Source organism: Dermacentor variabilis, chromosome 6 (genome assembly GCF_050947875.1).
Source record: "Dermacentor variabilis isolate Ectoservices chromosome 6, ASM5094787v1, whole genome shotgun sequence".
Classification (NCBI taxonomy): domain Eukaryota; kingdom Metazoa; phylum Arthropoda; class Arachnida; order Ixodida; family Ixodidae; genus Dermacentor; species Dermacentor variabilis.
Window position 1 is genome coordinate 177,674,839 of NC_134573.1, and position 26,095 is coordinate 177,700,933.

The following is a 26,095-nucleotide window of genomic DNA, read 5'->3' on the forward strand; positions in this document are numbered from 1 at the left end:
ATTACCAGGGTCCGTTGTAACGAGAGTCAGGTGACAACATATGGGCTGCAAGTGGCAAAGACTATGCAAGGCTTGCAAAGCCACAGTCTCACTACCGATGACACGTTTGCCTATAAAATACGGTGAATAAGGTAGTCATGCCTACTCTGGCAACAGCTTGCAATGGGCATGTTGCTTATGAGGCAAACCGAGCAAGGGCTATCAAGGGCAGTACAGCTGCTGATACAAGGCAAGAGATTCTCAATTGACAGCATGCCTAATCAATGATGGTAAACTGTATTTACTTGGGCACTCTAACCAGGGGTTGTGGGGCCTGAGCATCTGCCATACTCGCCTGTTCTCACTGTTCCGGATTATTTTTTGTTTGCACAACTGAAGTGCACACTCAAGGAAGTTTTCTGCCATTCAAGACAACGTGACGAACTTGAACACGGTCCCAAAAGGAGGGCTTTGCTCACAGTTTTCAAGTCTCGTAAAATTGATTGTCAGACCTGCACTGCGATTGATGGAGACTACTTTGAAGGACCGTAATGAATGTTTTGTGTATTATGGCAAACTTTCAAGTTCTTGTATTATTCACCGAACGTACTGTTAGAGATTGAAGTTTAACAGATTGAAACAGGCAGTAATCCAAGGCACTGAGGTTCAGTACAGAACAGCCTAACCACAGATTTTTCACTGCTGCTAGGTGACTACCTGCTGTGGCCCAGTTTTCAGCTGTGGGCCTCTGGGCTTGTTGACACCAGCTCCTGGTCCCCCTTTCACCTCGGCAAGCCGATCCTTGTGCACCCGGCCTTTCACATGCTGCAAAAAAAAGTGACAAGAGAACACAGCTTTCAGCCACATGCTGCACCAACGGTACAGAAAACAGCATAGAAAAAAAGTCAGCCAATTGATAAGGACTTGCTTTCGGAATAGTTGGCACTTTTCTTTTAAAAAATCAGTGTTCCAGTACGACACCAAAAGCACAGGTATGTATGTATGTTTGTATGTTTGTATGTATGTATGTATGTACGTACGTACGTACGTATGTGTGTATGTACGTACGTACGTATGTGCACCCAGGCATAGTGCCTATGTTTGTCATTTGTGTCTACTGCCCTATGTATTCATCTTGGTCACTAACTTTTCCCCAGTAAAGGAACGCATACCCAAAACAAGGAGAGAGATGGGATGAGTGCTGGACTTGTATATACATAGTATATATTTTTTTGTCAGACAGGGCCTCATCCCCCTTTACAATGTCTAGAGCAGTACAATATATGTAAAAAGTATTTAGACATATTGACACGTGTACTTATCTTTATCGGGCGACCACATTTCGCCGCCTAACAAATGTTATCGCACAGCGCGGGACGTGCCTGCATGTATCTGAAGTTTCTGGAAAGTTATCGATGCTTCTATCCGCTGTCTGTTGTCGCCGAACCTTGTGTTATCTGATTTCATCGCCTGACGCGAATGGTGTAGAACTTTGTGGAAGGCACGCGGGTCCGAACGATTAGTCTGGAACATTCGACGACTGTTGTATAAAAGCCGACGCGCTTGACCCACTGATCAGATTTTCGACGATCGCCAACCGTGTTCGCCGCTATCGTTGTGCTATAAGTGTAGCCTGTTTTTGTGGGCACAGGTTCGCCCAATAAAAGTTAGTTTTGTCTTTCACAGTATTGCTATTGTGCTCTTCAACGTCACCACCACACGACAATATATATAAACAATAACAGCACAAGAACAATATACATACACAAGCGAAATTTGTACAAAAATCGAAATGTAACTTAGTCATGAAGTGCCACTGCTTACGCTAAAAGCAAACAGCAAATAATTAAAATAATATCCAGCAATTGCACAATATAATTTCTACATGATAGCAAACTGTTATACAGAAACTGTTTAAGCATCCAAAATGACAAAGGATGGTAAGAAACAAAATGCAGTATACAATATACAAAAAGAGTCCCACATTGCGGCATTGATTGATGGATATCATTTCCTGGCGCAAGAGCCAGAAATGGCCAAATAGCGCCATGACACTTGGTGATGAATGGCAATGAGTATCGTTGAATATGGCGGAAATCGAGTGGCTGTATATTGGCCTAAAATATTTGTTGTAAATGGTGTAAAATATGTATCTATTAAAATAATGTCAATGAAAAGTGAGTCCTATGGTTGTAAAAGTACGTTGTGAAGGATTAGATACTAAAACGTGCTAATTTATAGCAGCACCAGTGCCTCTGCAGAGCCCTTCAGCACAAGGGCTGCGAGGCATGAGCTCTGTAATTGATTTCATTGCAGCTACAGCCTCTAAGCAGAGGCTATGCTACAAATAGCCTGGCCAAATGATTTCTATGGTATTCGTTTCTTCTAAGAACTTGAGTGCTGATTTAAAATTAAATAGAGGGTCATTGCCTAAAAAGAAGACTGGGTGCAAAGGCATATTATGACGGAATAAAGAAGGGAAGAACTTTTTTTCTCTCCTCTTCTAATAATGGGCACTGAATGAGAACATGAAGGACTGTAAGTCTACTTCCACACCTAGTGCATGTCGGAGGGTTAGTTCCAGTTAGAATATACGAGTGAGTGCTATAGCTGTGCCCAATTCTTAATCTACAGAACAGTACTTCCTGGTGTCTTGTTTTCTCAGAGATCCAGTTCCCTATTTTTGGTTTGATTAGGTGCAGTTTGTTGGATACCTGATTGTCCCATTGCCGTTGCCAATATTTCTGTAGTTTATACTGTAAAAATGGCTTAAGGTCTGTGTAGGGTACAGGTATATTAATGTTTGCATCACAAAAAGGTACGGACGTAGCCCTTTCGTCAGCAGCTACATTGCCCTCTAGCCTCTATGGCCAGGCACCCAACAAAGAACAATCATTTGGTTCGACATGTATGCTGAGCATAGAAGGTTGTAGACTTTACTAAGGATAAAGTTTTTGTGTTTTCGTAGACTTGATATGCAACTAACAACACTTAATGAATCTGTGAATATGACACCTTTATACCTGTTTGTTTTATATGTTTCACAGCAGAGAGGATCGCGTATGCCTCCGCTGTGAAAATGCTGGCGTTTGGATTTAATGCACCGGACGTTGAAAATTAAGGTCCGAGCGCTGCATAAGCTACACCATAAGTAGACTTTGAAGCGTCTGTATAAAAACCCGCGCAGGAGTACTTCGCCTGGAGTTCGAGAAAGTGTGAATGTATGTGCTCCTGAGGCGCATGTTTTGTTATTGCGACTAAAGACATATCACACTGGATAGTCTGCTATTCCCAAGGTGGCGCAAGGTTAGTGGGCGACATTAGGACTGTTTCTCGATGTTGAATACCGCTTTCATTAGCCAGCTGTTCTAAGCGCACAGACAGAGGAGCTTGAAGAGATGGGTGGTTATGGTGAAGTCTTGCAGAAGACAAGTCAAGTACAGTTAAGTAACACAAATGTTCGTTATTCGATTTACATTTTAAAAAGTAGCAGAAGCTTAGATATGTTCTGCGGAGGTGTAAGGACCATTCGTTCGCTTCGACATACAGACTTTCCACAGGACTTGTCCTAAATGCACCTGTTGCCAGCCGTATACCTAGATTGTGGACTGGGTCGAGAATTTTGAGAGCACTGTCCGATGCGGATTGGTGCACCACAGTTCCGTAGTCGAGGCGTGATCGTACAAGGCTCTTATACAGGCTAAGCAAACACCTCCCGTCACTACCCCAGTTTGTTTGAGAAAGTAGCTTCAGCTGGTTTATAGTCTTCCGGCACTTCGCCTTAAGGGGGGACGCGGCTCTCGAAAATCGAAAAATCGCGAAAAAGTCAATTTTTGATAAAACCATATTTTTGGGTTGTATGTCTCATAAACTACCTGTTCCGTAATTATCAGCACCTAATTCAACCGTAAAGTACCAAAAATAATGCTACTTTTGAGGCCACCGTGGCCCAAGAAATGCGCGCAAATGCCGAAATGAAGTCAAATTTCGCGCGAGCGCCATTCCCGGCCCATGCGGCCTGCCCGCGCCATCTTGGTGTCGTTTTGACCGTGGATTCTTTGTCTCTATTTTGCCGCCTTGCAAAATGGTATCGTCAGCGCGGTTGAGCCGCTATTGGCATTTTCCCGCGATGTGATCCGGAGCGCTGATTGGCCGGAGCAGCGCGTTCAAATCTCGCGGGCTAAAGCGCGCCTGCCATTGGCTGCTGCGCGGGCGGCGGCGGCTGCTCCCTTTGATGCCGCGCTCACGTCGTTGTTGCCCCTTGCTCCGTCCCCTCCGTCCGCCTCAACATGAGCTTGCGCGCAGCTCATCGCCTTGCGCTATCTTTTAGATTATTTGCTCAGCTTTCTTTTCTCTCTAGTTCTTCACTGCATGCAACACCGGCAAAGCCCAAGACAGTGCAGATGTTCGGTGCACGGGAGCGCGATATGCGTCTTGTACGAGCATCGAAATTCCGATCTCCCGCAGCGAGTGCCGACTGCGTAGACGCTTTTCAGCGGCGGAACTGTGCTTTCGGCCGTCGCCAGTCGAAAATCCGACACACTGAGTGTGCCTGGAGCCGCAAGAGCTAATTAGATGCTTCGCAGGAGCTTTCTAATAAAAAAACACCTGTGTTCAACTTTAAGGCCTGTTTTCTCGGAATGGATTTTTTTGCTAGTAGTGGTGCTGGGGAAGGCGATATCTCAAGAACCGCTCTTCAGATTTGTATGCAGTTTTTTTTATTCTGTTCCTGAATGACTTTGCCAGGGGGTAACAGGCTTCTTCTTTTGAAAGCTGGTGCAGTTAATTTATAATAAGCAATTAATTTTTGATGAATGTGGTCATTACTGGCTACATCAAATTCAAAGTTGTCTTAAATTTTTTTGGAGGGGAAATTAAAGAAAAGGGCTCTTTAGCCCCCTGGGATATCTATTAAGGAATCAACACAGTGAATTTCAGCTTCCTACGTTGTCCTGGCATTTCTCCAGGCTCTTCCTCAGGCATATACATGAATCACCTAGTTAGACCTCAATAACTCTGGAACTAATAAACATATCTTCATGAAACTGCTCATAGTTCGGTGGTGTGAACGTATCCTGAAAGTTTCATCTGGATATGTTTAAAAATGAGAAAGTTCGGTCTCCAGGGTAGCCTTCCCCCTTAAGATATTTCAAGTGGGGAATGAAATTAAGTTTTGTGTCCAAAATAATACCTAAAATTTATGTTCAAGGCTGACCGATAGTCGTTCTCCGTTAAGGTCAATGGCGGGTTCCAGTGACATGCCTCTCTTGTTTGAGAAGAGAACACATGTGCTTTTTTGAGGGTTAAATTTAAAATCATTTTTTTCTGACCACTTCGAGAGTTTGTTTAGGCCAAGCTGTAGCTGTCTCTCGCAGATGCTAAGATTGCATGACCTAAAAGCTATCTGTACCACATTGCAGTGTTACTGCACTAAAATTTATTAGTGCACTATACAAAGTAGTATGTAATGGCACTTGCAACAAGAAAACTTCTCCAAATATTTTTTTCAAATGTAGAAAAGGTTTTGTGAAATGAACGTTCTAATACTCTCTGTTTAGAACTCTCATTACATATGAACATTGTTATAATGAGACAGGATATAATGAAATAATGAATATAACGAAGTAAATGTAATTCCCGTTGAAATTCCCATAGAGATCTATGCATCAAAACCTTGTTTTAACAAAGCAAAATTGTTCTTCCAATGCATATAACGAACTAGATTAGTCTCTTAAATAAGAAATACCAACTATTGCACAAACAGCACATCACTTTCCACTGGGTTCCATATTTGTTCAGAATTCCAGCATCGAATATGCCGTCAAGCAACACTAGTCTTTCTCATTGTCATGCACAAGTAGCACTTCTTTCTTATCTCATCACACCTTTCCCTCGCTGCGGAATCTATACATAGTTGTCAAAGCTAGGCGCAGTCTCCGAGAGCACAATCTCAGAGGCTACACACGCCTAGGTGCACCACGCCCCATATCGATGATGATGCTTGTGTGCGGTGTGCTAAAAGCCAGTGCCTCCACTTCTTGCTCACACTGCGGTGCACCGTGCTGTGCTTACGCAGCTAAGTGCGACCTCCGCGATTGCGTGAAACCGGCACGAGCTAGCCATGCCAAGCTGGCACGCTCACACAGCAGAGCTGCAGGGCCACGAGAAAGCGGTGGATCAGATAGTTTCACCTTCAATAGCCAAATGGAATGTGTGCGCGTTTCTGTCACTGTTCCAAGCTCTGTTGGCCGTATACTTCAACGGGTTTGATAAATCTCGCAAGACAAGCTATCTTCAAAATTCATGGAGGTTGCTTGAGAATACCGCCCCAGCTGTGGACTTAGCCAGCGCACAGTGTTGTGTGCCACACGCTGCTCGGACATGACATTCAAAGTTTGTTTGTTTTACAAGCGAAGCTTCTATATTATCTAGCCTAAACATCTGTGTCTGTTTGCAAATATCCAATGGCTCATACCCCCATAAGCAAGCAAAAAATGCAATGGCTCATACGGCCGTAAAGCACAGGCTACAAAAGTTTAATGTGGGCGACAGTGGCTGATTACATTCATGTTTGAATGCTTCTCAATTCGGTGTTACACTCAGGTAAACGTACCCGCTACTATAAGACATACATGTATAGATTTGACATTTGCAAACGACATGTGTGACATCGAGATGACCGAAATCCTTGCAGTATACCACAGCGATCACAAGGCTACTTTTCTCACTAGCAAAAAGTTGACTGGTGAAGTTTCCAATGTTCAATAAACATGCACTTCACTGCCAACAAAGCAAGGTCAGTGGCTGATAACATTCATGTTTGAACGCTTCTCGCTTCCGTGTTGCATTCAGGTGAACGTGTGTGAAGTCGGTCCTGGCGCCACTGCTAACAGCGGCGAATTGTTTTAATGAAAACACGGCACCGAACAGCAAGAAGCTTGGTAACGAACGTTGAAGCAGCTAGACCTAGCATTGCCGCGGTGATCATGCATGCTTGGCGGTGGTGGTGGCTACGGTGTCCAGCGGACCTGTGTGCGAGAGCGCTGGTTCGAGGCGGTGAGATAATCAAAATGGAGACGGTGGCGGCTTCGATTAATGCCGTTTCAGACCTGCGATCACGGCAAAAAGCCCCGAAAATAGGACAGCGAAGGGTTCTTGAGCCCGAAATTTCAGACGTTTTTATACACTGATCCTATGGGGCAGGTGGCGATGCAGCAAAGGCGTCCAAAAATCTGTTGTTGACTGTGTGTGTGTGCGTGTGTGCATGCGCACGTGTGTGTGTGTAATGCAGTTTCAAATGTACCAGTCATAGCAAGAAGTTCGAAAAATCAACTGCGGCGGGTTACAGCGCCTGAAATTTCAGATGTCCTTATACATTGGCTCTACAGTATACGTGGTGGTACTGCGAAGGTGTCCGAATTACCAGGCATGCCCAGAAAATAGGTCATTGACTGATCATTCAGATGCTGGCTGAACCACAATAATTTCTGTAGGAAACACTATAGCCTGAGTTGAGTGACAGTGAGTAGAGAGTAGCTACTAAACCGTACCAACAAAAGTTGACAGCTGCCAGCTTACCTCATTCATTTGAAATTCAGAATTCAATCTGATTTTACAGATGTCACACGAGAACAACTTCTTGACAGCAGGTGCCCCAGAAGGTGCCGTTGAGGCTTCTGCACATGGAAGAACACAATGGAAATTATAGACTGCAGCACTTTAAAAGCCAAGAGCCTCAGTACACTAAACATCAAGGTGGCCTCCTTACAGTGTGATTGGTGCAGTAGCAGTTTTTGCACATGTCACCTAAGGTGAGCTTCCATAATCGAGAAAATCTCGGAATATCTTATTGTCAGTGTGTTTGCCAGCGATGACATTCTAGGCAAAGGTCATCGCAACATATTTAAATAGGCCCTGAAACACTCTTTGGACATAGTAAAACATTGTTGATTTGTCAACAAGCCGCCTGTGAACATGTGAGCAGAATATTACTGCACTGCATGAAGCAGGGAATTTGAAATTTTGTGTCAAAAGCAGTGAACAATTGCCTGCTCTCGCTTCCACAATGTCGCCATGCAGTGTCATTGCAAGCAGCTCGAGAACATTATCTGTAATACAATCATTGCTCATTTGAATGAAACAGACGAAAAATATATGTCTGCAACATCAAAAAGACCCAAAAAAACCATTTCATCTATGCACTGCCAGTCTACTGTAGCTCAAGGACTATGACCAATAAAGTAATAAATAAAATAAAAGCCAGACTCAAAAGTCGGCACAAAATGTTCTCGGTCACGGAGTCCGAGGCACCGATGCTTGTAATGCTTAGCTGCAGTTACAAAGAGTACAAGCACAATATACTTCATTGCGAAGTTAAAAGTGCTGATGCTCAAAAGGCTTAGCCACGGGTCCGAGGATTCCACGTGTGATATGCTTGGTTCCCGAGCGCAAGGAACATATGTGCGATGTGCTCGTTCGTGGAGTCAGAAACGCCAATGTTTATCAAAATGCTTACAGCCACAGGTCCAAAGGTTCTGCATACAATCTGCTTGGTCATGGAGCCTGAGACGCCAACGGTCGAAATGCCTAGCCGCGGGTGCAAGGAGTACGCAAGTGACCTGCTTTGTCGCGGGTCTGAGATGCCCAGAGACGGAGGAATCAGCTGTGCTTCTGTGATGTGCACGACATGATGAACATCAGCAAAACAATGTCGAAACCTGGTGGTTGATCTTTCTTTGCCTGCAGCTGTCAAATTGATGTGCAGTTTTACACTGACTCCTAAAAGGTTGCCTGTCCATGATCACACAATGAGTGTGAACATGTAACAATGTAGCGCTATGTGGTCAAGACATTGAGAGCTCGTGAAGTCAAAGAGCAGGCAACGCCCCTTGAAGCGAGCACCGGACCAATGGCAAAGCATGCTGGAGTCGCATGGCAGCAGTGGCCAATGGGAGACTTTAGAACTACCTCCAATGACTTGCTTTTTGTGCACTTGTTGCTGTGTGGAGATCAATGAAGCAGCAAATCTGAAGATGGAGAAATGAGCTCTCTCATGAAACCAAGATGGCGGTGCTCGATTGCACCATTCCGGAGGAATCAAGTAAGTATTGGGGCCTCAAAAGCACAGTCATTTCATGATTTTCAAGGTATATTTTGACACATTGGCTGATAAAAAAAGTTTAAGAGCACTTCAGTGTGGTTTTCAGCGAAGGTACTTCGGAATGAGATAGTGAAAGTTATAGAAATTGAAACTTAAGATTTTCCATAAATCAATGTTTTGGCCATTTTTAGCAATGCAAAAGCCGAGTCTCCCTTATGTTGAACACATATTAGATGCCACTTTTAGTCTGCCACATCATGGGCATTGCCTTAAATGACAATGAAAGAACTGCTTGTAGCACACTGGTTGCTCAGTGGCTATGGTGTTAGGCTGCTGAGCACGAGGTCGCGGGATCGAATCCCGGTCACAGCGACCGCATTTCGATGGGGGCGAAATGCGAAAACACCCGTGTACTTAGATATAGATGCACGTTAAAGAACCCCTGGTGGTCGAAATTTCCGGAGTCCTCCACTACGGCGTGCCTCATAATCAGAAAGTGGTTTTGGCACGTAAAACCCCATAATTTAATTTAACTGCGTCATATGCATGCAATGCAAACAGAGTAACGAATTAAAAGGTATGATTATGAAACCTCATTAATCCATTAACAGAACTGCAGCAGTAAAGAAAAAAGAAAAGGATCAAGAGAGAACCTTGCAATGGCTCTTGCTTTTGCTCTGGCTTCGGTTTCTTGGGTGGTCCAGAAGTAGATCCACCAGCTGAAGGGGCTGGCCTTTTTACTGCTTTTGCAGCAGGTTCCTAAGACAGACACAGTCTTGTAAGAAATCTGCATTGTAAATTGGAAGTGCAATAACAGTATAGCATACCCTCACCACTCTTTTAAAGACAGAAGTACTTTTGTGGTGAAAGTATTATGGCCATTCCCACTAGCATGCACAATGTAAATTGATGTACTTGCCGTGGCTAGGGATGATGTTTCAGTAAAAACTGGCACATGCCAACTGCCGATTTTTGTTATACAGTTGACTTCTGTCAATTTGATCCTGACAAGACTGACAAAATTTATCTAATTATCCGGCGAGTCAAATTAAACAAGATGCCGGAAAAACGGGAAACCACACTGCTGATTCATTCAGCGGTATTCGCCCAGCTCTAACCCGCTTTCATATCGAATGTGCCTGCTTTCTATGTGTCAAAAGTAGAAAAGTAACATCGAAATAACACTTAAGCTTTTAAACAAAGCAGACATCTAACATGCACCCAATTTTTTTAGCAAGAAAAATGGGCAAGGGTCTAATGTTTGTTGCACCAAGGTGGTAGGCTCCCTAAAGTCAGCTTCACCGCATTACAATTGTTTTGCAGTAAATAGGGCAAAGGCAGTTTTGGTTTCCTATTCAGTAGCACCATGCAGACAATTTCTGACCTGATTTTCCTCGAAGTAAAAAAGGTGTGCATTTGAATCAGATAAATACCGTAATCAGACATTGTGAGCTACGATTATTGCTTAAAAATCTTCCTAGGGCAGGCAGAAAATACTAAGTGTTTTCTATGGGAAATGATGCATGCTCAACGCATCCACTGTCCCCTAAGCTCTGCCAAGACATGCTGCCATTAAAACATGCTGTCACTGGTGTCGCCACAGGGGCTAGGCTCATTAATGTTGGCTGGTCAATTTCGTATTATCCAGCGAAGGCCAATTTTAGGACAGAAATAACGAAGTCTGGGCCAATAGAAATGAATGGTGCCAGCCAGAAGGACCTCCAGTTGGGATTGAATGAACCGAAAAATTGAACGGGCATCGAATAACCAGAAGTCTACTGTATGAACTAACTAAATACCAACAGGTTCAAGAATTCCGAAAATCATTAGGCGACTGCACAATTAAATCAAGCTCAGGTTGCGCCAGTGAAGGCTGACGTATGAAACTGCCAGAACTATCAGTGTAAATGATGTTGGTAATGATGCTGGCTGCAAGTGGATCTAGCCTTGAAGCTTTTGCTGGCAAACGCTCCGTCTTAGCACCACCTTTTGAATGCAACCTCTGAATATGCAAGCAAGGCCTGCACATCATAAGAGGTAAACGAACAAAAATAAGAACAAAATGGCCGAGACAGAACGCAAGCTCTCAACCAGCAAATACCATTTACTCCCAAGTTCAGCACAAGTGAGGACCTTCAGTTCCTCAACACAGAAGAAAGTGTCTATGGACAATGCAATGCTAACAAGCAAAGTCTACCTGACAAACTCATTGTGCCCTCCATCGGCCCCATAACCTCCACATCCAACGATACCGCATAATCATGTGGGATCAGAAGGGTCACCTTCTGATCCCACGTATGATTATACAATATTGCTGGATATAGAATGGTGGGAAATATGTCTGTTTTAATAAGGTGGCAGCATGAAGTCAACATTGTTGCACATTTTTAAAGGATGATGTAGCATCAAGTCAAGCTGCACAATTCAATAACCCAGAAATAACTTCTGGAACAAGTGAATGGCATTTTACCAAAACATCTTTTGGCCATGGCTTGTCGCTTCTTGCGGCACTACCAAGTGTCGCAGATCAGCTGCTAACCGTGCTGAATTGTGGTGTTTTTTGCATTTTTGTGAACATTTGCAAAGTCATGTTGTGCAAGTGTAAGTGTTGCTGGGTCCTGCTGCCCACATGTTGACAATGCTACAGAAGTATTATGTGTGGGAAAGTTATATGATATTTATCTTCCCAGCAGATGCAGTATCCTCTTTTTGCTCAACCCCTTATTTCCAAATTTGGCCCTGCTGCAATAGTATCTGTATGGCTGATGAAGCTACAACACTTGCACTGTCAACATTAACAGCTGTTAAGCTACTACGATTATTAGCCTAACAGCATCAATGCTGCACTGGCAACGATACATCAGGAAACTGCATCAGGTTCCCAATTCCCACTTTTGTTACAGGTTCCTGCAACAGGAACCTGTAACAGGTTCCTGACAAAGCTGATATATATTTGGCTTGCTTCTGAGGCACATGAAACACTGCCAAATGAATCAGGCTATAGGCTTCATCAAAAAGGGGTGACGCCTGTAGCCTGTTTGTAGCCTGTTGAAGCTTGTAGCCCTTCACCACAACAGTGATGTGAAATGCTGCTTGAAGCATTTGCTCATGCCAAGTCAACACTGTGCAGAGTGTAATGGACCTGTCTGAAGCAAGAAACATCATTTTTAATTTCATCACAGCTCTGTAGCTGCTAGAGAAATGTTGGTCAAAAGAGTTACTCAGTAGCAGCAGTGTGCTCCATTAAAAACTTCCTTGATTCCCAGAGAAAAAACGCCACGATTGAAGAAAGGTCCTCAAGGTGAGTATTTCTCATCTTATGAACCGCTATGAATGTAGCGATTCCTTTCGCTCGATTCTATGCCCCTCTTATCATCCACTGTTCAAAGCTGGCTGATCCTGTCGATAATGCGGGCAGAGCGCCGCTTGGACCACTGACAAAGTGCACCAAGAAATGGCACTGGCATAGAACTGCAACATTATACAGACCCTGGTATATTTATGCTGAAAGAAAGTTCTGCTATCGAGAGTGTGAACAAGTGCACTTGCCAAGGCTCAGCCACAGCATGAATCTTGCTACCACCAATGTCAGTTGCCAATTTGACTATCTTAATCTCTAAGCCAAGGTTAACTAATGATGCCAGAGCCCTGCTTAATATTTCATTAGAAATTCTAAATACTGTAAAATTCCACATATGTATAATTAAGATCCAAATGAACCACAAGGGGTGACTTTGGGTCTGCAGCTGTTTAGAGCGGCTGTCTAGTCTTTTTCAGCGATTCACATTAACTACCTATGGTCTTTCCTGCAGTTAATAGCCATCTGACCACGCACATTACTAGTGCATTTTTCTAGACTAAGATCCACATTGTTAACTGATGCAAATGAAATTATTTCACATGCTTAACTAGTTAACTTGTTACAACAGCTGCCTAACCTCCACGCACTCGTTACAAGATTCTACGCTGCCCATGAACAAGGAGTATGTTATTGAGCTTCCACTGCAAAAGTTTAGGACAGACTACACAGACGGACGGATTAGAACAAACATTTACACAACATAAGTTATGAACTCCCTATGCGTGCTGAGCTTAACACTGCGTGGCACACTAATGGTACATTCAACTGGTTCCTACAGCACTCCACCTCAGTCTGCAATGACGTGGAGCTCTTGTGAGATTGGAGCCAGAAGTTTGCTTAAGCCGAACACCCAGCTGCTGCTTCATGACCAATTGGATGGGCCACAGGACCAGCATTATTTCAGATTTCAGTCATAATCCCAGAGCAATGCTGAGAATGCCTCCAAGCAATCGAGCTGGCACACGGCACCTTACATGAACCAGGCAAATGTGTTCCAGGTACTCGATTTTGACCAGCCAAATGTAAAGCAAGCCACAAGAGCACCTGGAAGCAACCAGTCAAAGTACCATAAGGGGGCCACATACAACCACCATGACAACACGGTGCTTAGATGCGACACTCCAAAGGAGTGTCTGCACAGTATGACAGAACAAAAATGGTGAACCTGAACCGCTAGTCGCAGGCACAACCTGCAACAGGCTCCTCCTGATTTCAGGAAGAACATTTGACATGCCACTGCTTTTGTGGGGGTATTGGCTCCCTCAGAAGCGGACGCCTAAGGTTTTCATACCAGTATTTTCATTTATTTACCTGGACAGCATTGCCAGGCTTTGGAGCTGGAGCTGCTGGTTTCACGGCGGGGCCAGGTGGTGGCTTGCCATCTGTGAGCCAGATGGCGCACTGCACTTACTCCCCCAGTCGAGTGGGCACAAGTCACAACGTCCGAGAAACAGAAGTTGGCATGTGAAACCATTGTTTCAGCATGCACTCTTTCTGCACTCTGTATGTGTGACCCACATAGGCTCTCACAGGCTCACACACCCCTGCAGCAGCAGCCGTCTCAGAGAGACAGCCACGTTGACTGCAGGCGTCGAAGAAACAAGTACTGACTTCTGCAGGAAAGCTGGGCAAAATTTCTCAGTTATAGTGCATGGCAGCACGCTGCCCTGCATCACCCACAGTTACCCCAAGCACCATTCTTCTATAATCCGATTTTCCAGCCAGTGAAAGTAAAAATGAGCAATGAATGGTTCAGTTAGGAAGTTAGGAATTGAGACAAAAATAAAAAGAAACCATGTATGCAAAAGTGCTCAAGGCAAGCCACTGGATGTGGTCACAAGTGTGCCTTGGACAAGTCACATCCAGGTTTTGAACACCGAACTGCTTACATGCAAACTGCGACAGTTTGTAAGCCACATTGGTTAAAGAATGCAGCAAAGAAGACAAACTGGCAGTCACAATTGCTGAGCAGCAGTTTAGTAGTACTATGTTACATACAAGTAAGAGACAGGGCACAACTTTCTCTTGTGTGATGGCAGAAACATCCTGCAAGCCCTATCTACACACTACTCAACATGGTGCTAGCTACAACAGCACTAAGGGAGAGGAGGACTGAACAAGGTACCTCCATAGTGGAGCCAGATAAAGCATTTCTTATTGAGGAGGAAGAGAGGTGTAGGAGTCACCCCTAGTCCAGGGTCTCGAGGATGACACCAGCAACATCTCGGGCCCACTGCAACATGGTACGGGCGAACCTCAGGAGCTCCATCGCGGAGCGCATCGGCCCACAATGCTTTCTTATGGAGGGGGTAAAGGAGAACTGGCAGGGGAGGGAAGGCTCGATACTGGAGAGTCCAGAGAGTGGTGTTGCTCTGTTTGTTGGGCAGTAACAAACTGCTGCACCAAGCACTGAGCCTAACTGCATTAACAGTGCAATAATGTTCACTGTGGAGAGAGCTATGTGGGAATGTCGAGTCTGGTTGCTTATTCACTTGTGAAATCACAGTGAAGTTGAAGTGCAGTCCTCTTGGTTCCACTAGCAGACGCAGTGATTGTGGCAATGAGTGCAAGCAACTGAAAACAACCAGCTTGTGATGCAGTTGTTTTAGTTAAGCATGATCAACCAAGTTTATACACTTGGCTGTACAATGGAATGTGTGTCATGCATCATGCATGCAGAAAAAAATTTTCTCACACCACGCAAAAAGGACTGTTTCACACGTAGTTTCTCACAGATTTGCACAGCTCACGTCCAAACCATGTTTGCTGTGCCAATGGCATCGCACAAACTGGTGCAACATTTCACCATATTGTGGAACAGTCAGAACCTAAGAGTCTGCTATGAGGTGTGTACACAGCTCAAGAGCTCTATCCGTGTATGACCTTGAGCACTGTTGCTCGACAATATATGTTGCGCATCGCAGTTAGGCATCAGTTTTCTTGTGCTAGCAACAACTCAGAAACCCTTTGTCTGTGTCTCATTAGAATAAAGCAAGTGAGGACTGCTCATGTGCAGCAGAACTTTGCTCATTCAAGTTTTGTTGCACCCTGAAAGATGTTCAATATATTCAAACAAATGGTTTTTTAAATGGCCTGAAAAGGAGAAAAGACAGGAAGAAACAAAAACAAAGTTCACACCTTCTATCTCCTCCACCTATCGGCTTGTAGACAACTACTTCTAATACTCAATGCCGGACTCTAGAATCTCACAGCTTGCTGAGCCTAAAGTTACCTTGAAACCACTGACAAGCACTAAAACATTATTCTTTAAAGGGACACCAAAGTGAAAAATGATTTCTTCTACATCAGTAAATTACCGTTCCACAACACCAAAAACACCACTCCTACAATGATAAGACATTTGGTAAGCCAGAAAAAGCGCAAGAACGAAATACAGGTGGCGACGCCTATTTAAGTTCCCGCACCTGGGGGCTGCGACGTCTTGGATTTTGGTGGCATCTTCTAGGGCCTACTAATTGTATATAGCGGTACAGATTGGCTACATAGTGTTCTAAAGGAACCAAATATCAAACATGGCAAGATTCGGGAACCTTTATTCAGGCAACGTGGCCCAAATGCGAAAACATACTTTGGAATCCCTGACGTCACGCTGACGTACCGGCGCTGGGGTTTCGGCGCGAAATTCGAATACTGATACTTGGACCTTCATTTTCTCATCTAATAATCAAACTATTTTTTTAAATGACTGCCTGCAGGGTCCTCAAACAATGCTTCATTAGTCTAAACTGATTTATTGTTTTGCTTTAGTGTCCCTTTAATAAGAACTTGATTCCACACCAGTTCAGTAAGGCTAATGCTTATCTTATAGACGTAATAAAAAACAAAAAGGCCAACTGTGTAAAAATCAAGTAAAACATTTTCTTCAACTTGTTAAGGCATCAGGATGCCGGGTACTATAAAGAAAGTAATCGAAATACCATACAAATACAAAAGAAAGAAAGAACCTTGAGAACACAAACAATACCATTCTTTTGGAGCACTGTCTTCAACTGGAAAGGTCTCATGTTTGGTGGAAGTTTCTGCAAAGAAATCAGGAGTTCAGAAAGTGCACTTTGGTGACTATGCAGCCAAGATAAAGCAACACAACACGATGACTGCTTCTGGTATCACATCACTTCAACAGTGGTACCCAGTAGTTAGTTTCTTAATGTTGTAATGAGTGGTGGGCACTCCAGTGGTGGGCAATACAGTGGTAATAAAAGGTTGGAAAAGATAAACACATGAAGTGGGCACTCCTTCTCAAACTTAACAAGGCAATGAGGGGGCCTAGTTAGTCGCTCCTTGTAATATCATTTTAGCGTTGTGATGATGTGGATTGTGTGGCGGTGACGTGAGGAAGAGGAAACGCATGGCCACGAAAGCGAGAGTGGCGTGTGGTTCAAGCGAATCAAGTATGGAACGATTCGGATAGCAGCTCACTGAGCAGCGGTTCGGGGAGGGGCAAGAATACCATGTACATTTTAAAGCTTGCTTCGAGCACATGCCTTCTGAGGTACAAATGCACGTGATGATGATTCACTTTTAGCAAACTTGGAATTGTAAAGACTGAGAAGCAACACATTGTTTTAGATTACAGTGACTTTTTCTGCCATTCTGCTGTTGCGGACTTCATCTGCTTCAGGAACATGGCTGTAAAACTTCCTCAAAACAAGCACCTCTTTGGCATCCTTTCACTGTCAAAAGTCTTCCAACAAAAGGTTTAGAGAGCAACAAATGAAACATTTTTCTCAACAGAATTTATGTTTTGTAAAGCTTGACGCAAAATTAGCAAAATCGTAAAACAAGCTTAAATTCATAAACTTTACAGAAAATACCTAAACTTTACAGAAAATTCGGGAAAGTTGCCAGGTACAAGCACTCCTATGATTTCTGATCTGTCAAATACAGTCGCCAACCGATAAATCTAGCACCGATAATCCGGACATGCTTGGTAATTCAGACAGCTTCGCGGCACCGCAAATGGCCCCATAGACTTAATGTGTAAGGACGACCAAAATTTCTGACAGCTGCCAGCCCTACATTTGGTTATCCAGACTCTGTTCGGGGCTGTAGTGTATGCAAACTCTGTCACCATTACCTGCTCTAACAACCTAGACAAGACCAAGTATGGCCTCAGGGATTACATGCTAGACGGTAATCTCCGAGGCCTTGCCTTGATCGCCGCTCTGCGCCTCCGAGATTTAACTGCAACTGCCAATCTTAGAGGCTTTGCCTGAATTGTGAGGTCACATAAACATCAAGATCATGACATCCTTATCCAGCACCCCCGCACACGGCGCGTTTCTGTTTGTTGAGTTTGCCTTCCGCACAGCGATCTGCCATGCTGTGCTTGTTTGTTGACTTTGCGTTCCAGACAGCGCTCTGCTGGCTCCAACAAGACTTTCTCATGAAGTTATAAATAGGCCACGTCACATGGCACTAACGGTGCCCTCGCAGTCTGAATGGGCCCAACTCCGCAACTGAAGAGGCTGAACTGCCGCATACCACAGCGAGCTCAAGTGTGGACATCATTGATGACCTGCTGCGCTGTGGTGTGCCAATTCCTGACTCAGTAAGATTTGAAGACTTTGCAGACGTAAACAGCACAGTTTCGTTGTGTGCTGAACTGAACTATCAGGAAATAATTGAGCAAGTTCTCCCACCATCAAACAGCAGCTCTGACTCAGATGATGATGTGCCATGTGCTCTGGAGCCTTCCACATGGCAGATCTGACTCTAGCCTTAGCAGTCCTTGCATTGACGTAGAGCGAAACTCAAAACTGGCAGAAATACAGGTGGACTCGGCTGCACAAAAGCGGAAGGGCGTGCAGCAACGCATCGACCACTTGTTCCGTGCACAGGGGCCTTAAAACAAAATTAAAGTGATCTTTTTTGGATACATTAGTTTTTTTCGGACATTCGATAGTTTGGACTTATATACATTCCCAGTGGAATCTGAATTATCAGTCGTAAACTGTATTCGAAAAGTAAGGTACCAAAGTTTAGTTAGCTGTTAGGGGGAAGGGAAAGACTTTTGGGCAACAATAGCATAGGCAGCTGAAGAAGTTTCAAATGTCATGTTTCTTGCTAGTGAACCTGGCCACACAACCATAGGTGTGGAGTCGTGCATATGAATATACAAATAAACGAGATCAGCCTGGCACCATGGCATGCTAACACTATTCAGATTCCTCATAAATACATTTAATAAATGGCAAGAGTTCAGTGCACGTCCATCACGAAATATATGCGTGAGAATTGGATACCGTTGCCATGGGTAATTATATTTTATACATGATTGGAATATGCAGTGCTATGCAGTGACGTAACAATGCTGTACATTTTGATCATCCCTGACATTTTTAATAACTTTGCTGAGTGCTAAGCTCAGAAAATGGTAAAATAGTCACACCAGGAGGTTTAACTGAACTAGTTATTGCTGTACAATGAATTTTTAAAGGCAGATTAGCTCCAACAAGAACAATGTCAAGAAGTGTCTTACTGAGAATTCCTATTCTGTCTTCACCATATTGGTGGACTTTACACTCGCTCCCAATACCATTCTGGTTTACTCACGAGCTAGTTTCAGAGGCAATGAAGGGAAAGCTAAGGGGGCTGAGTTTCTGCACCTGTGTTTCCGGGCCATGTAGTCCGGCAGTACTTTTGGTTGCTTGGAACAGATGCCACATCAGGGTAGCTTTAATGTGCGACAGTTTTGCATTTGCCCAAATGCGGAAGAGAAAGGCAGAAAAATAAGTCACATTTACCGCTCCATGGCATATTTGGTCTTACTTTGCTTTTATAAGATGTTTACTCTTGCTCTTTGCCAGCCAAAACTAACGCAGATGGGAATGTGGGACAACTTTCAGCACTCTCACTCATGCATGATTTGCCTCCGTAGCTTTCCCCACATTGCCACAGAAAGGTGTCCACAAGTATAGCAATCTCTATGTGATGATTCAGAGATGCAAAAATGTGAATATTGTTAAACACAGTATCTATGAGCATTAGGCAAGCCAGAGCTCACATTTCACAGGTAATAGACTTACCATCAAGTTAACTATTATAGCAAGTAATTAAATGGTTGCCTTTCTCAAATGCTGAGACGTGGAGGAAAAGTTAAAAAAAGAAAAGACACTGCATACCATTACTGTTTGCTTAAGGACATTGACAATCTCCCGGTGTCGCCTGCCGCTGAGGTGCTGTGAAAAAAAAAAAAAAGGCTATTAAGGAGATAATACAAGCTACATTAGTTAGGAAGCTATTATAGTAGAACTCCACTGATATGTTAGTGGTGAACTGCACACAATTTTATTTCAATGCCTAAGTTTGAAATAAAAAGTCGAAGTTTCCCCCAAAAGGCAAAGCATCAATAGAAAATTAGTAGACAGCTATACAAAGTAAGGTTATAGTTTTATCGTCCGTATAAACATGCACACTTTCGCTTATTAACTAGGTTAACGAGCATAGTGTCCGAGCACACAGGCAAACACGAACACATCACACTCGATCACCGCGGACACTCGCAGTCAAAACACTGTTGTGAGGAAGTGTGGCAGCAGCGAGCGAAGTGACCTTCGTGCTGTCTATCGCTTCAATGCAAACTGAGTGGCGAAACACAGCACACACAAAGCTATGAGCCGTCGACATTGGGGGCAGAACCCAACACAGGTTGCTTTCAAGATATGGGCCACGTGACTGCACAATATGCAGTTGCTGCCAGAGTACAACGCCGCCCTCCCTCTCTCCTCTGCCTGGCGCCTCGCGTGTGAGAGGAGACTGCACGCTTCCTCCCTGACTTTTCCTTCCCCAGGTCCATTGGGGGAAGGTTACAGATCCCCGGATGGTCACAATTGTTCTGGAGTTCCCCATTACATTGTGCCTCATTATCAAATCGTGTTTTTGGCACGTAAAACCCCAGAAGTCATTCATTCCTCTCTGCTTTCCACTACTGTGCACGCGAGATTGAGCCGCGATCGCCGGCTCCTCTCGCATGCTTTTACTAATGCATGGAGCATATGGCCCACGGCGACAGTGTTATCACCCTTGGATTTTATACGAAACATATCTTGGCGCATACATATGTGCCAAAAAAATGTGAGCCCCAATGCGTCACAGACACCATCTTTAGATAGCAACTGCGGATCTCAAAGGCCATGCTTTTGCTGGTGGAAACCAATACGTCATAGGTGCTGCCCCTGGAACTTTGGGTGGCCAATCTCATCAGCAAGCCACCAAGCCAAAATACACGAAAAGCCAATATGGCCGCTCAGGCCGGTTGCGGAGTGGCAGTTCGCAACGTGTGATGCAAAAAAGGGTCCCACAGTTGTGACGCAAAAATTATAGGGTTTTACGTTGCAAAATTACTTTCTGATTATGAGGCACGCCGTAGTGGAGGACTCCGGAAATTTCAACCACCTGGGGTTTTTTAACGTGCACCTAAATCTAAGTACACGGGTGTTTTCACATTTCGCCCCTATCAAAATGCGGCCGCCGCAGCCGGGATTCGATCCAGCGACCTATGCTCTGCAGCCTAACACCATAGCCACTGAGCAACCACAGCGGGTAGTTGTGAGGCAACAATGGGGTTCCCAATGCACTGGATCCTATGGGAGCTATGTCAGGACCGGCCGAATATGATGTAACAGCCAGAAAAACGCAGCACCCAGGAACGAAACAGCAGCGTTCTGCTGTATTATGTCCTAGAACTAGGGAAGGAAAATTTCACTTGCATACAAAGTTGCATGTAAAATGACATTGTCTTCCATTTCAGCTCAAATACATATTGCAATGAATGCACAATTGCTGGACTGCCAGTAAGTTGAGATCTGACATTGTGACGACTTTTTTTAGTGCACAAAACAGTAATGCCACCATCTCACCTGCATTAGCTGATGTACAGAGCTCAATGTTATGTTGCAGACATCACATACAGGCCTCTCAGGCAACACAGCATCTGCAACAGAAAGAGACGTTCAGCAACAGCAAAAGAAAAAGCTTTAGTGCAGTGAAAATATACTAGCATAGACATAGTGCACACCGAACTACTGAAGGCTGCACCACACTGATAACCAATAGCACTTATAATAAAAATAACATTAAAAATAAAAATATAAATATAAATATAAATATATTTATATTTATAATATATAAATATAAATATATTTATAAAAATAGCATTTTTTGTACTGCCTTTCTTTTTGAAGATACAAAGATATTTTCACGGCAACTATGTTGCTCCTGACGCACTTATGTCATCAAAGAGTGTAAAACAGTCAATCACTCAATCAAAAGTTAGCGGCATTTTGGTTGAACACACCTTCGCAAGAGTATGTTTCTTTTTCAGGTATATGTACTTCGTTATGCATTTATAAGCAGTATATATATATATATATATATATATATATATATATATATATATATATATATGCAATAATCGACATAGAATCGTGGTGAACCATCTTGCTTCTTAACTAGTACAACAGGTGAAGCCAAAGGACTTGTCGATGGCTGAATGACATCACCATCCAGCATCTGTTTAACTCGATGACAAATAGCATCCATTTCTCCGTGACATGAGTTTGGTTAGAGGAGTCTTAGAGGAGACTGAGGAGCCTCTCCTTTTTGGGTTGTTCCAGCTGTGGACTGACGTTGATGTGACTGGTCAAGTCTACATGGCTGTGTTCATGAATAAAGATTGCCGTCTCCGAAGCACAGGCGTTGGACTCGTCCAGTGTTTCAAAGTAGGCCATGGTGGTATGCCTCGCGAAATGCTTGTACTGTATTCGCTACTGAAGTTAGTAACTAGGATAATTTTTTGCCTATTTTGGAGCTTTACAAGACCTTGTGCGATGCCAATGTCTCGGTTCAGCAAAATAGTGAGATTACCTTCAGCAATGCCTATATCTAGTTAGTCTTGCGGGCACTCAACGAGAATGAGATGCTACTTTGAGGCAGTAACATTACGCAGTCATTGACCACACATAAAGCCATGCGACAATGTTTATCTTCCACATTCAAATCCGAAGAAACAAAGTTAGAAAAAGCCCCCAACAAGACGTGCAGATTAATGATCGCCCCATATTCCTGAAGAATATCTATGCCCAAAATAACCAGCTGAGAACACTTGGGCAGCATAAGGAAAGACGCTACGAAGGTCGATGTACAAATTGCAAGTCTGGCGGTGCAATGTCCAATGGGTGGTGCCCTCCAGCCGTGATCAGATGTGGGCCGTCCCATGCTGTCAGCACGTTGCATAGCCGAGTGGCCAGTGAGGTACTCATAACCGAGTAATCAGCTCCCACACTGAAGGTAATAGTAGCAGAAATTCTTTTGGCAGTTTCAAAAGAAGGCGTCAGCAATATGTCGTGAGGGGGTGGTGTCACCGGAGGATATTTGACGGTTTGCATGACAGCGGCCTCACCCCCAGAGGTCGCCGTTTTCAGTTTCCCCGGCACGGCTTCCACCGTTGACTCCAGTGGAATCAAAGGTGGAACGAGTGTGGTTTGGTAGCGTGCCGACGAGGTGATGGCGACAGTGACTGTCTTCGCTGCAGGGCAGGACGAAGACGGTTGCTTTCCAAATATTTCTCGATTTCGTGCAGGTGTTCACCATAGCGCAGGCAACAGGCATCCAGGTGGTACCCCCGCAGGCCTATCCATTGGTACAGGCAGTCACGATACAAGTGTCCAGCCTCCCCACAGTGGTGGCATAACGAACTGTTGTTGGGAGCGCGCCATACCGTGGACTTCTGCAGACCAAGATGAAAGGCTGCTTCCAAAATTGTGTGGTGTATTGGACTCGGGAAGTGTCGAGGAATCCCAGCAGGTGGCTGCGAGAAACGGGCTGTCGACGGTGTACAAGGTCAAAGAGCACCCGCGTACGAGACCGTGGGAGGTTCGGTTCGTGTTGGTGGCGAGGGATGAACCATCTGTCTGATTTCCTCCCAAATGACATCCATAAGAGCCGCGGCACTCGGAGGTGCCGGATCCAATGCATAATATTTCTGGAGTTCTTATCGAACAACCTGCCGTATTAGTTTGGTGAGGGACTCCCTGTCATCATTTGCAGGTACGAGCGAGCATGCAGGAGTCATGGTGGTCTAGCACTCATACTATGAGAGCCGCTGCCAAAGCATGCGTTCCATGACTGTTGCCTCACAGACGAACTAGGACACTGTTGTAGGAGGACTGCGCACGAGGCCTGCAAAAAGCTGTTCTTTTAGGCCTCACATTAATAGACACACCTTCTTGTCCTCTGGCATTAGAGAGTTGGCCTGACGGAACAATCACAGCATGTCTTCGACGAACATGGCGACGGTTTCGTCCGGCATTTGCAACCTCGGAGATAGTGCCTGTTCGGCTCTTTCTTTCCTTTCGGGGGTGCTGAAGACGTCGCAAAGCAGTCAGTAAAACTCCTGCCAGCTGGTAACTGAAGTATTGTGGTTCTTGTACTACACTCATGCTGCATCTAAAAGGGAATCGTAGACGTTCCTCAACTTACAGCAATCGTCCCAGTCATTAAAGGCGGTGGCCTGGTTGAAATGTCCTCAACAGTCTACGGCGTCCTCAAAGGTGTCACCATGAAAAAGGGGACTGTATTGCAGTGCAAGACCTTGGAGGCGACAGCTGCTTCAGTGGATTTCTGTCATCCCCGACGTACTGGCATTGGTAGCTTCTGGTTCAGGATCAGCATGCATAGGGCGTATGTATATGCAGCACCTCCACCAGTTCGTCGTGAGAGGAAAAGGCAAGCAGTCAGTTCCAAGCGAACGGTCGTTTACTATTCGTTTTTTGCAACGGCTACTACACACACTTTTTCGTCCTCGGCTTCCAATGTTACAAGCGCAAGGCGATACTCAAAAGTTTCGAATATTCGCACCTAAAAACTTACAGTGAAACAGCACCTTTTAAATTCCTGTACCCTACCACAACACAGTCAGAAAACTGTCGCCATGGCCAAGGAGATGGTCTTGGTTCATCATCATGATTGCAAGTGCAGTCCACTGCGATTATGTGTACATACAAGCCCCGACTAGTCATCTCATCCTATTAAATATGTGCATTACCAGTCATGAAATCTTTAAGAAGCATGCAGTGAAGAGACATCAAAAGCACATGAAATAACACTCAGTCATTCCTAGCTCACTCACACTTGTAACTGCTCACACGTCACAGCACATTCATATCAGAGCCAGACATCTTTCTTACAGTGGCTAATATTTAAACATACTCATTCATGTATGAAAAACAACCATTTTTTTTTACTAAAAGGGGCTGTCTGCCAAACACACAAACTTGAGTTTTCTCTTCATGGTAACTGCAGAATATGAGGGGATCGCATAGTGTTGGAGGATCTTTTTTTTTTCTTTGTATACAATGCAACACTGCTTCATAAGAGCAATTTGTTATTTTATACTATCAACAGTTAAAGGGACACTAAAGGTTACTATTAAGTCAACGTGGACTGTTGAAGTACCATCACAGAAACCTCGAAACGCTTGTTTCGTGCCAAGGAGAGACTTATTCTGAAGCGTCCGCGTACCTCTAGCGCAGTTCAAATCGCCCGCCCTCCGATCGAGGAGTACTGACATCATGGTCTCATAGTGACGATGCGCCATCGGTGAGTAGAACGGCGTCCGCAGACGGCGCTACGGCTTTTCTGCGCAAAACGCGAACGCGCGGCCAGAAACAGAGCCAAGACAGAGCCGACAGCAGAGCGAAAGCGAGAGTCCGTTTTCGTTAAACTATAGGCTGCGGCGAGCTCGCAGCGTGGTCGGCGTGGTCTATGAGAAGCGACGAGCCTTTTCGCACTCGCAACAGGGCATAAAAATGTGCGAATCGACGCAAAACTCGGCCTAGAAACGTGCTTCACCACAGCCAGGGCTCAATACGACCCAAGCTGGCACGACCCAGATGTCGTTTCCCGCACCGCCACCAGGCGCCGCTACTATACCTCAAACTCCAGCGCAAGACGCCCATAAGCTGGTACTTCATTCTATGACGCTAACTTCGACGCTCGTCGCAATGGACCCTGACACCGACAGATTGGCTCGCGATGGTGGGCTCAACTTCAGCGATTTGAGCACCGACGAGCGCGACCTGCTGCTGAGGGCTCGCACTGCCGGCGTCGTTGCGTACTACGACGGCGGCCTCGACAACGGCTCTCCGGAGCGGGAAAGCAACGAGGGCTTCCCACGACATCACATGGACGTGGCATTCTCGCTGCTTGTTCCAAATGAAAGTTTTGCGAGCCAGCAGAACCCTCACAGCACGACGCGATAACGAAACTACTGAAACTCCAAAGCGTGCGCGGCGCAGAGTCGAGCGCGCAGAGTCGAGCGAAAACGAAACCTTTCGAACACCCATATTACTGAAGGGTAACGTCAAAATGTTATTTTTTCTTAGAATTGAATAGACGTAGACAAGTAGCATTTTTTTCTGTCTTATAATCGAATGAAATGATATTTTTAATACGAGCAGTTGAGTATTAGTAACACAAATTATGAGGAGTCCTTCCGTCATCGGGCTAGTACCGGAATGTCGCTGGGGGGTCTCAAATCGTGTCATGCATTTACCTCAATTTCTCGGTTACTAAAGCTCTGTTCGCGATTATATTGACGCCTTAGACGTTCTAGAACATTGCTCTACCACTTT

The 26,095-nt window shown here is 44.6% G+C and overlaps 1 protein-coding gene across 1 annotated transcript in view; it reads right to left on the reverse strand.

Annotated features, from left to right (window-relative positions):
• The window catches only part of LOC142585868 (uncharacterized), a 54,607-nt gene that overhangs the window by 11,898 nt on the left and 16,614 nt on the right, over positions 1 to 26,095 (reverse strand). The window contains exons 6-12 of the mRNA XM_075696938.1: positions 21,323 to 21,396; positions 19,586 to 19,642; positions 16,426 to 16,480; positions 13,752 to 13,822; positions 9,733 to 9,838; positions 7,558 to 7,655; positions 697 to 804 (exon numbers count right to left, since the gene is read on the reverse strand). Of these exons, the coding sequence (XP_075553053.1) occupies positions 697 to 804; positions 7,558 to 7,655; positions 9,733 to 9,838; positions 13,752 to 13,822; positions 16,426 to 16,480; positions 19,586 to 19,642; positions 21,323 to 21,396 (569 nt within the window). The remainder of the gene's footprint in view (positions 1 to 696; positions 805 to 7,557; positions 7,656 to 9,732; positions 9,839 to 13,751; positions 13,823 to 16,425; positions 16,481 to 19,585; positions 19,643 to 21,322; positions 21,397 to 26,095) is intronic.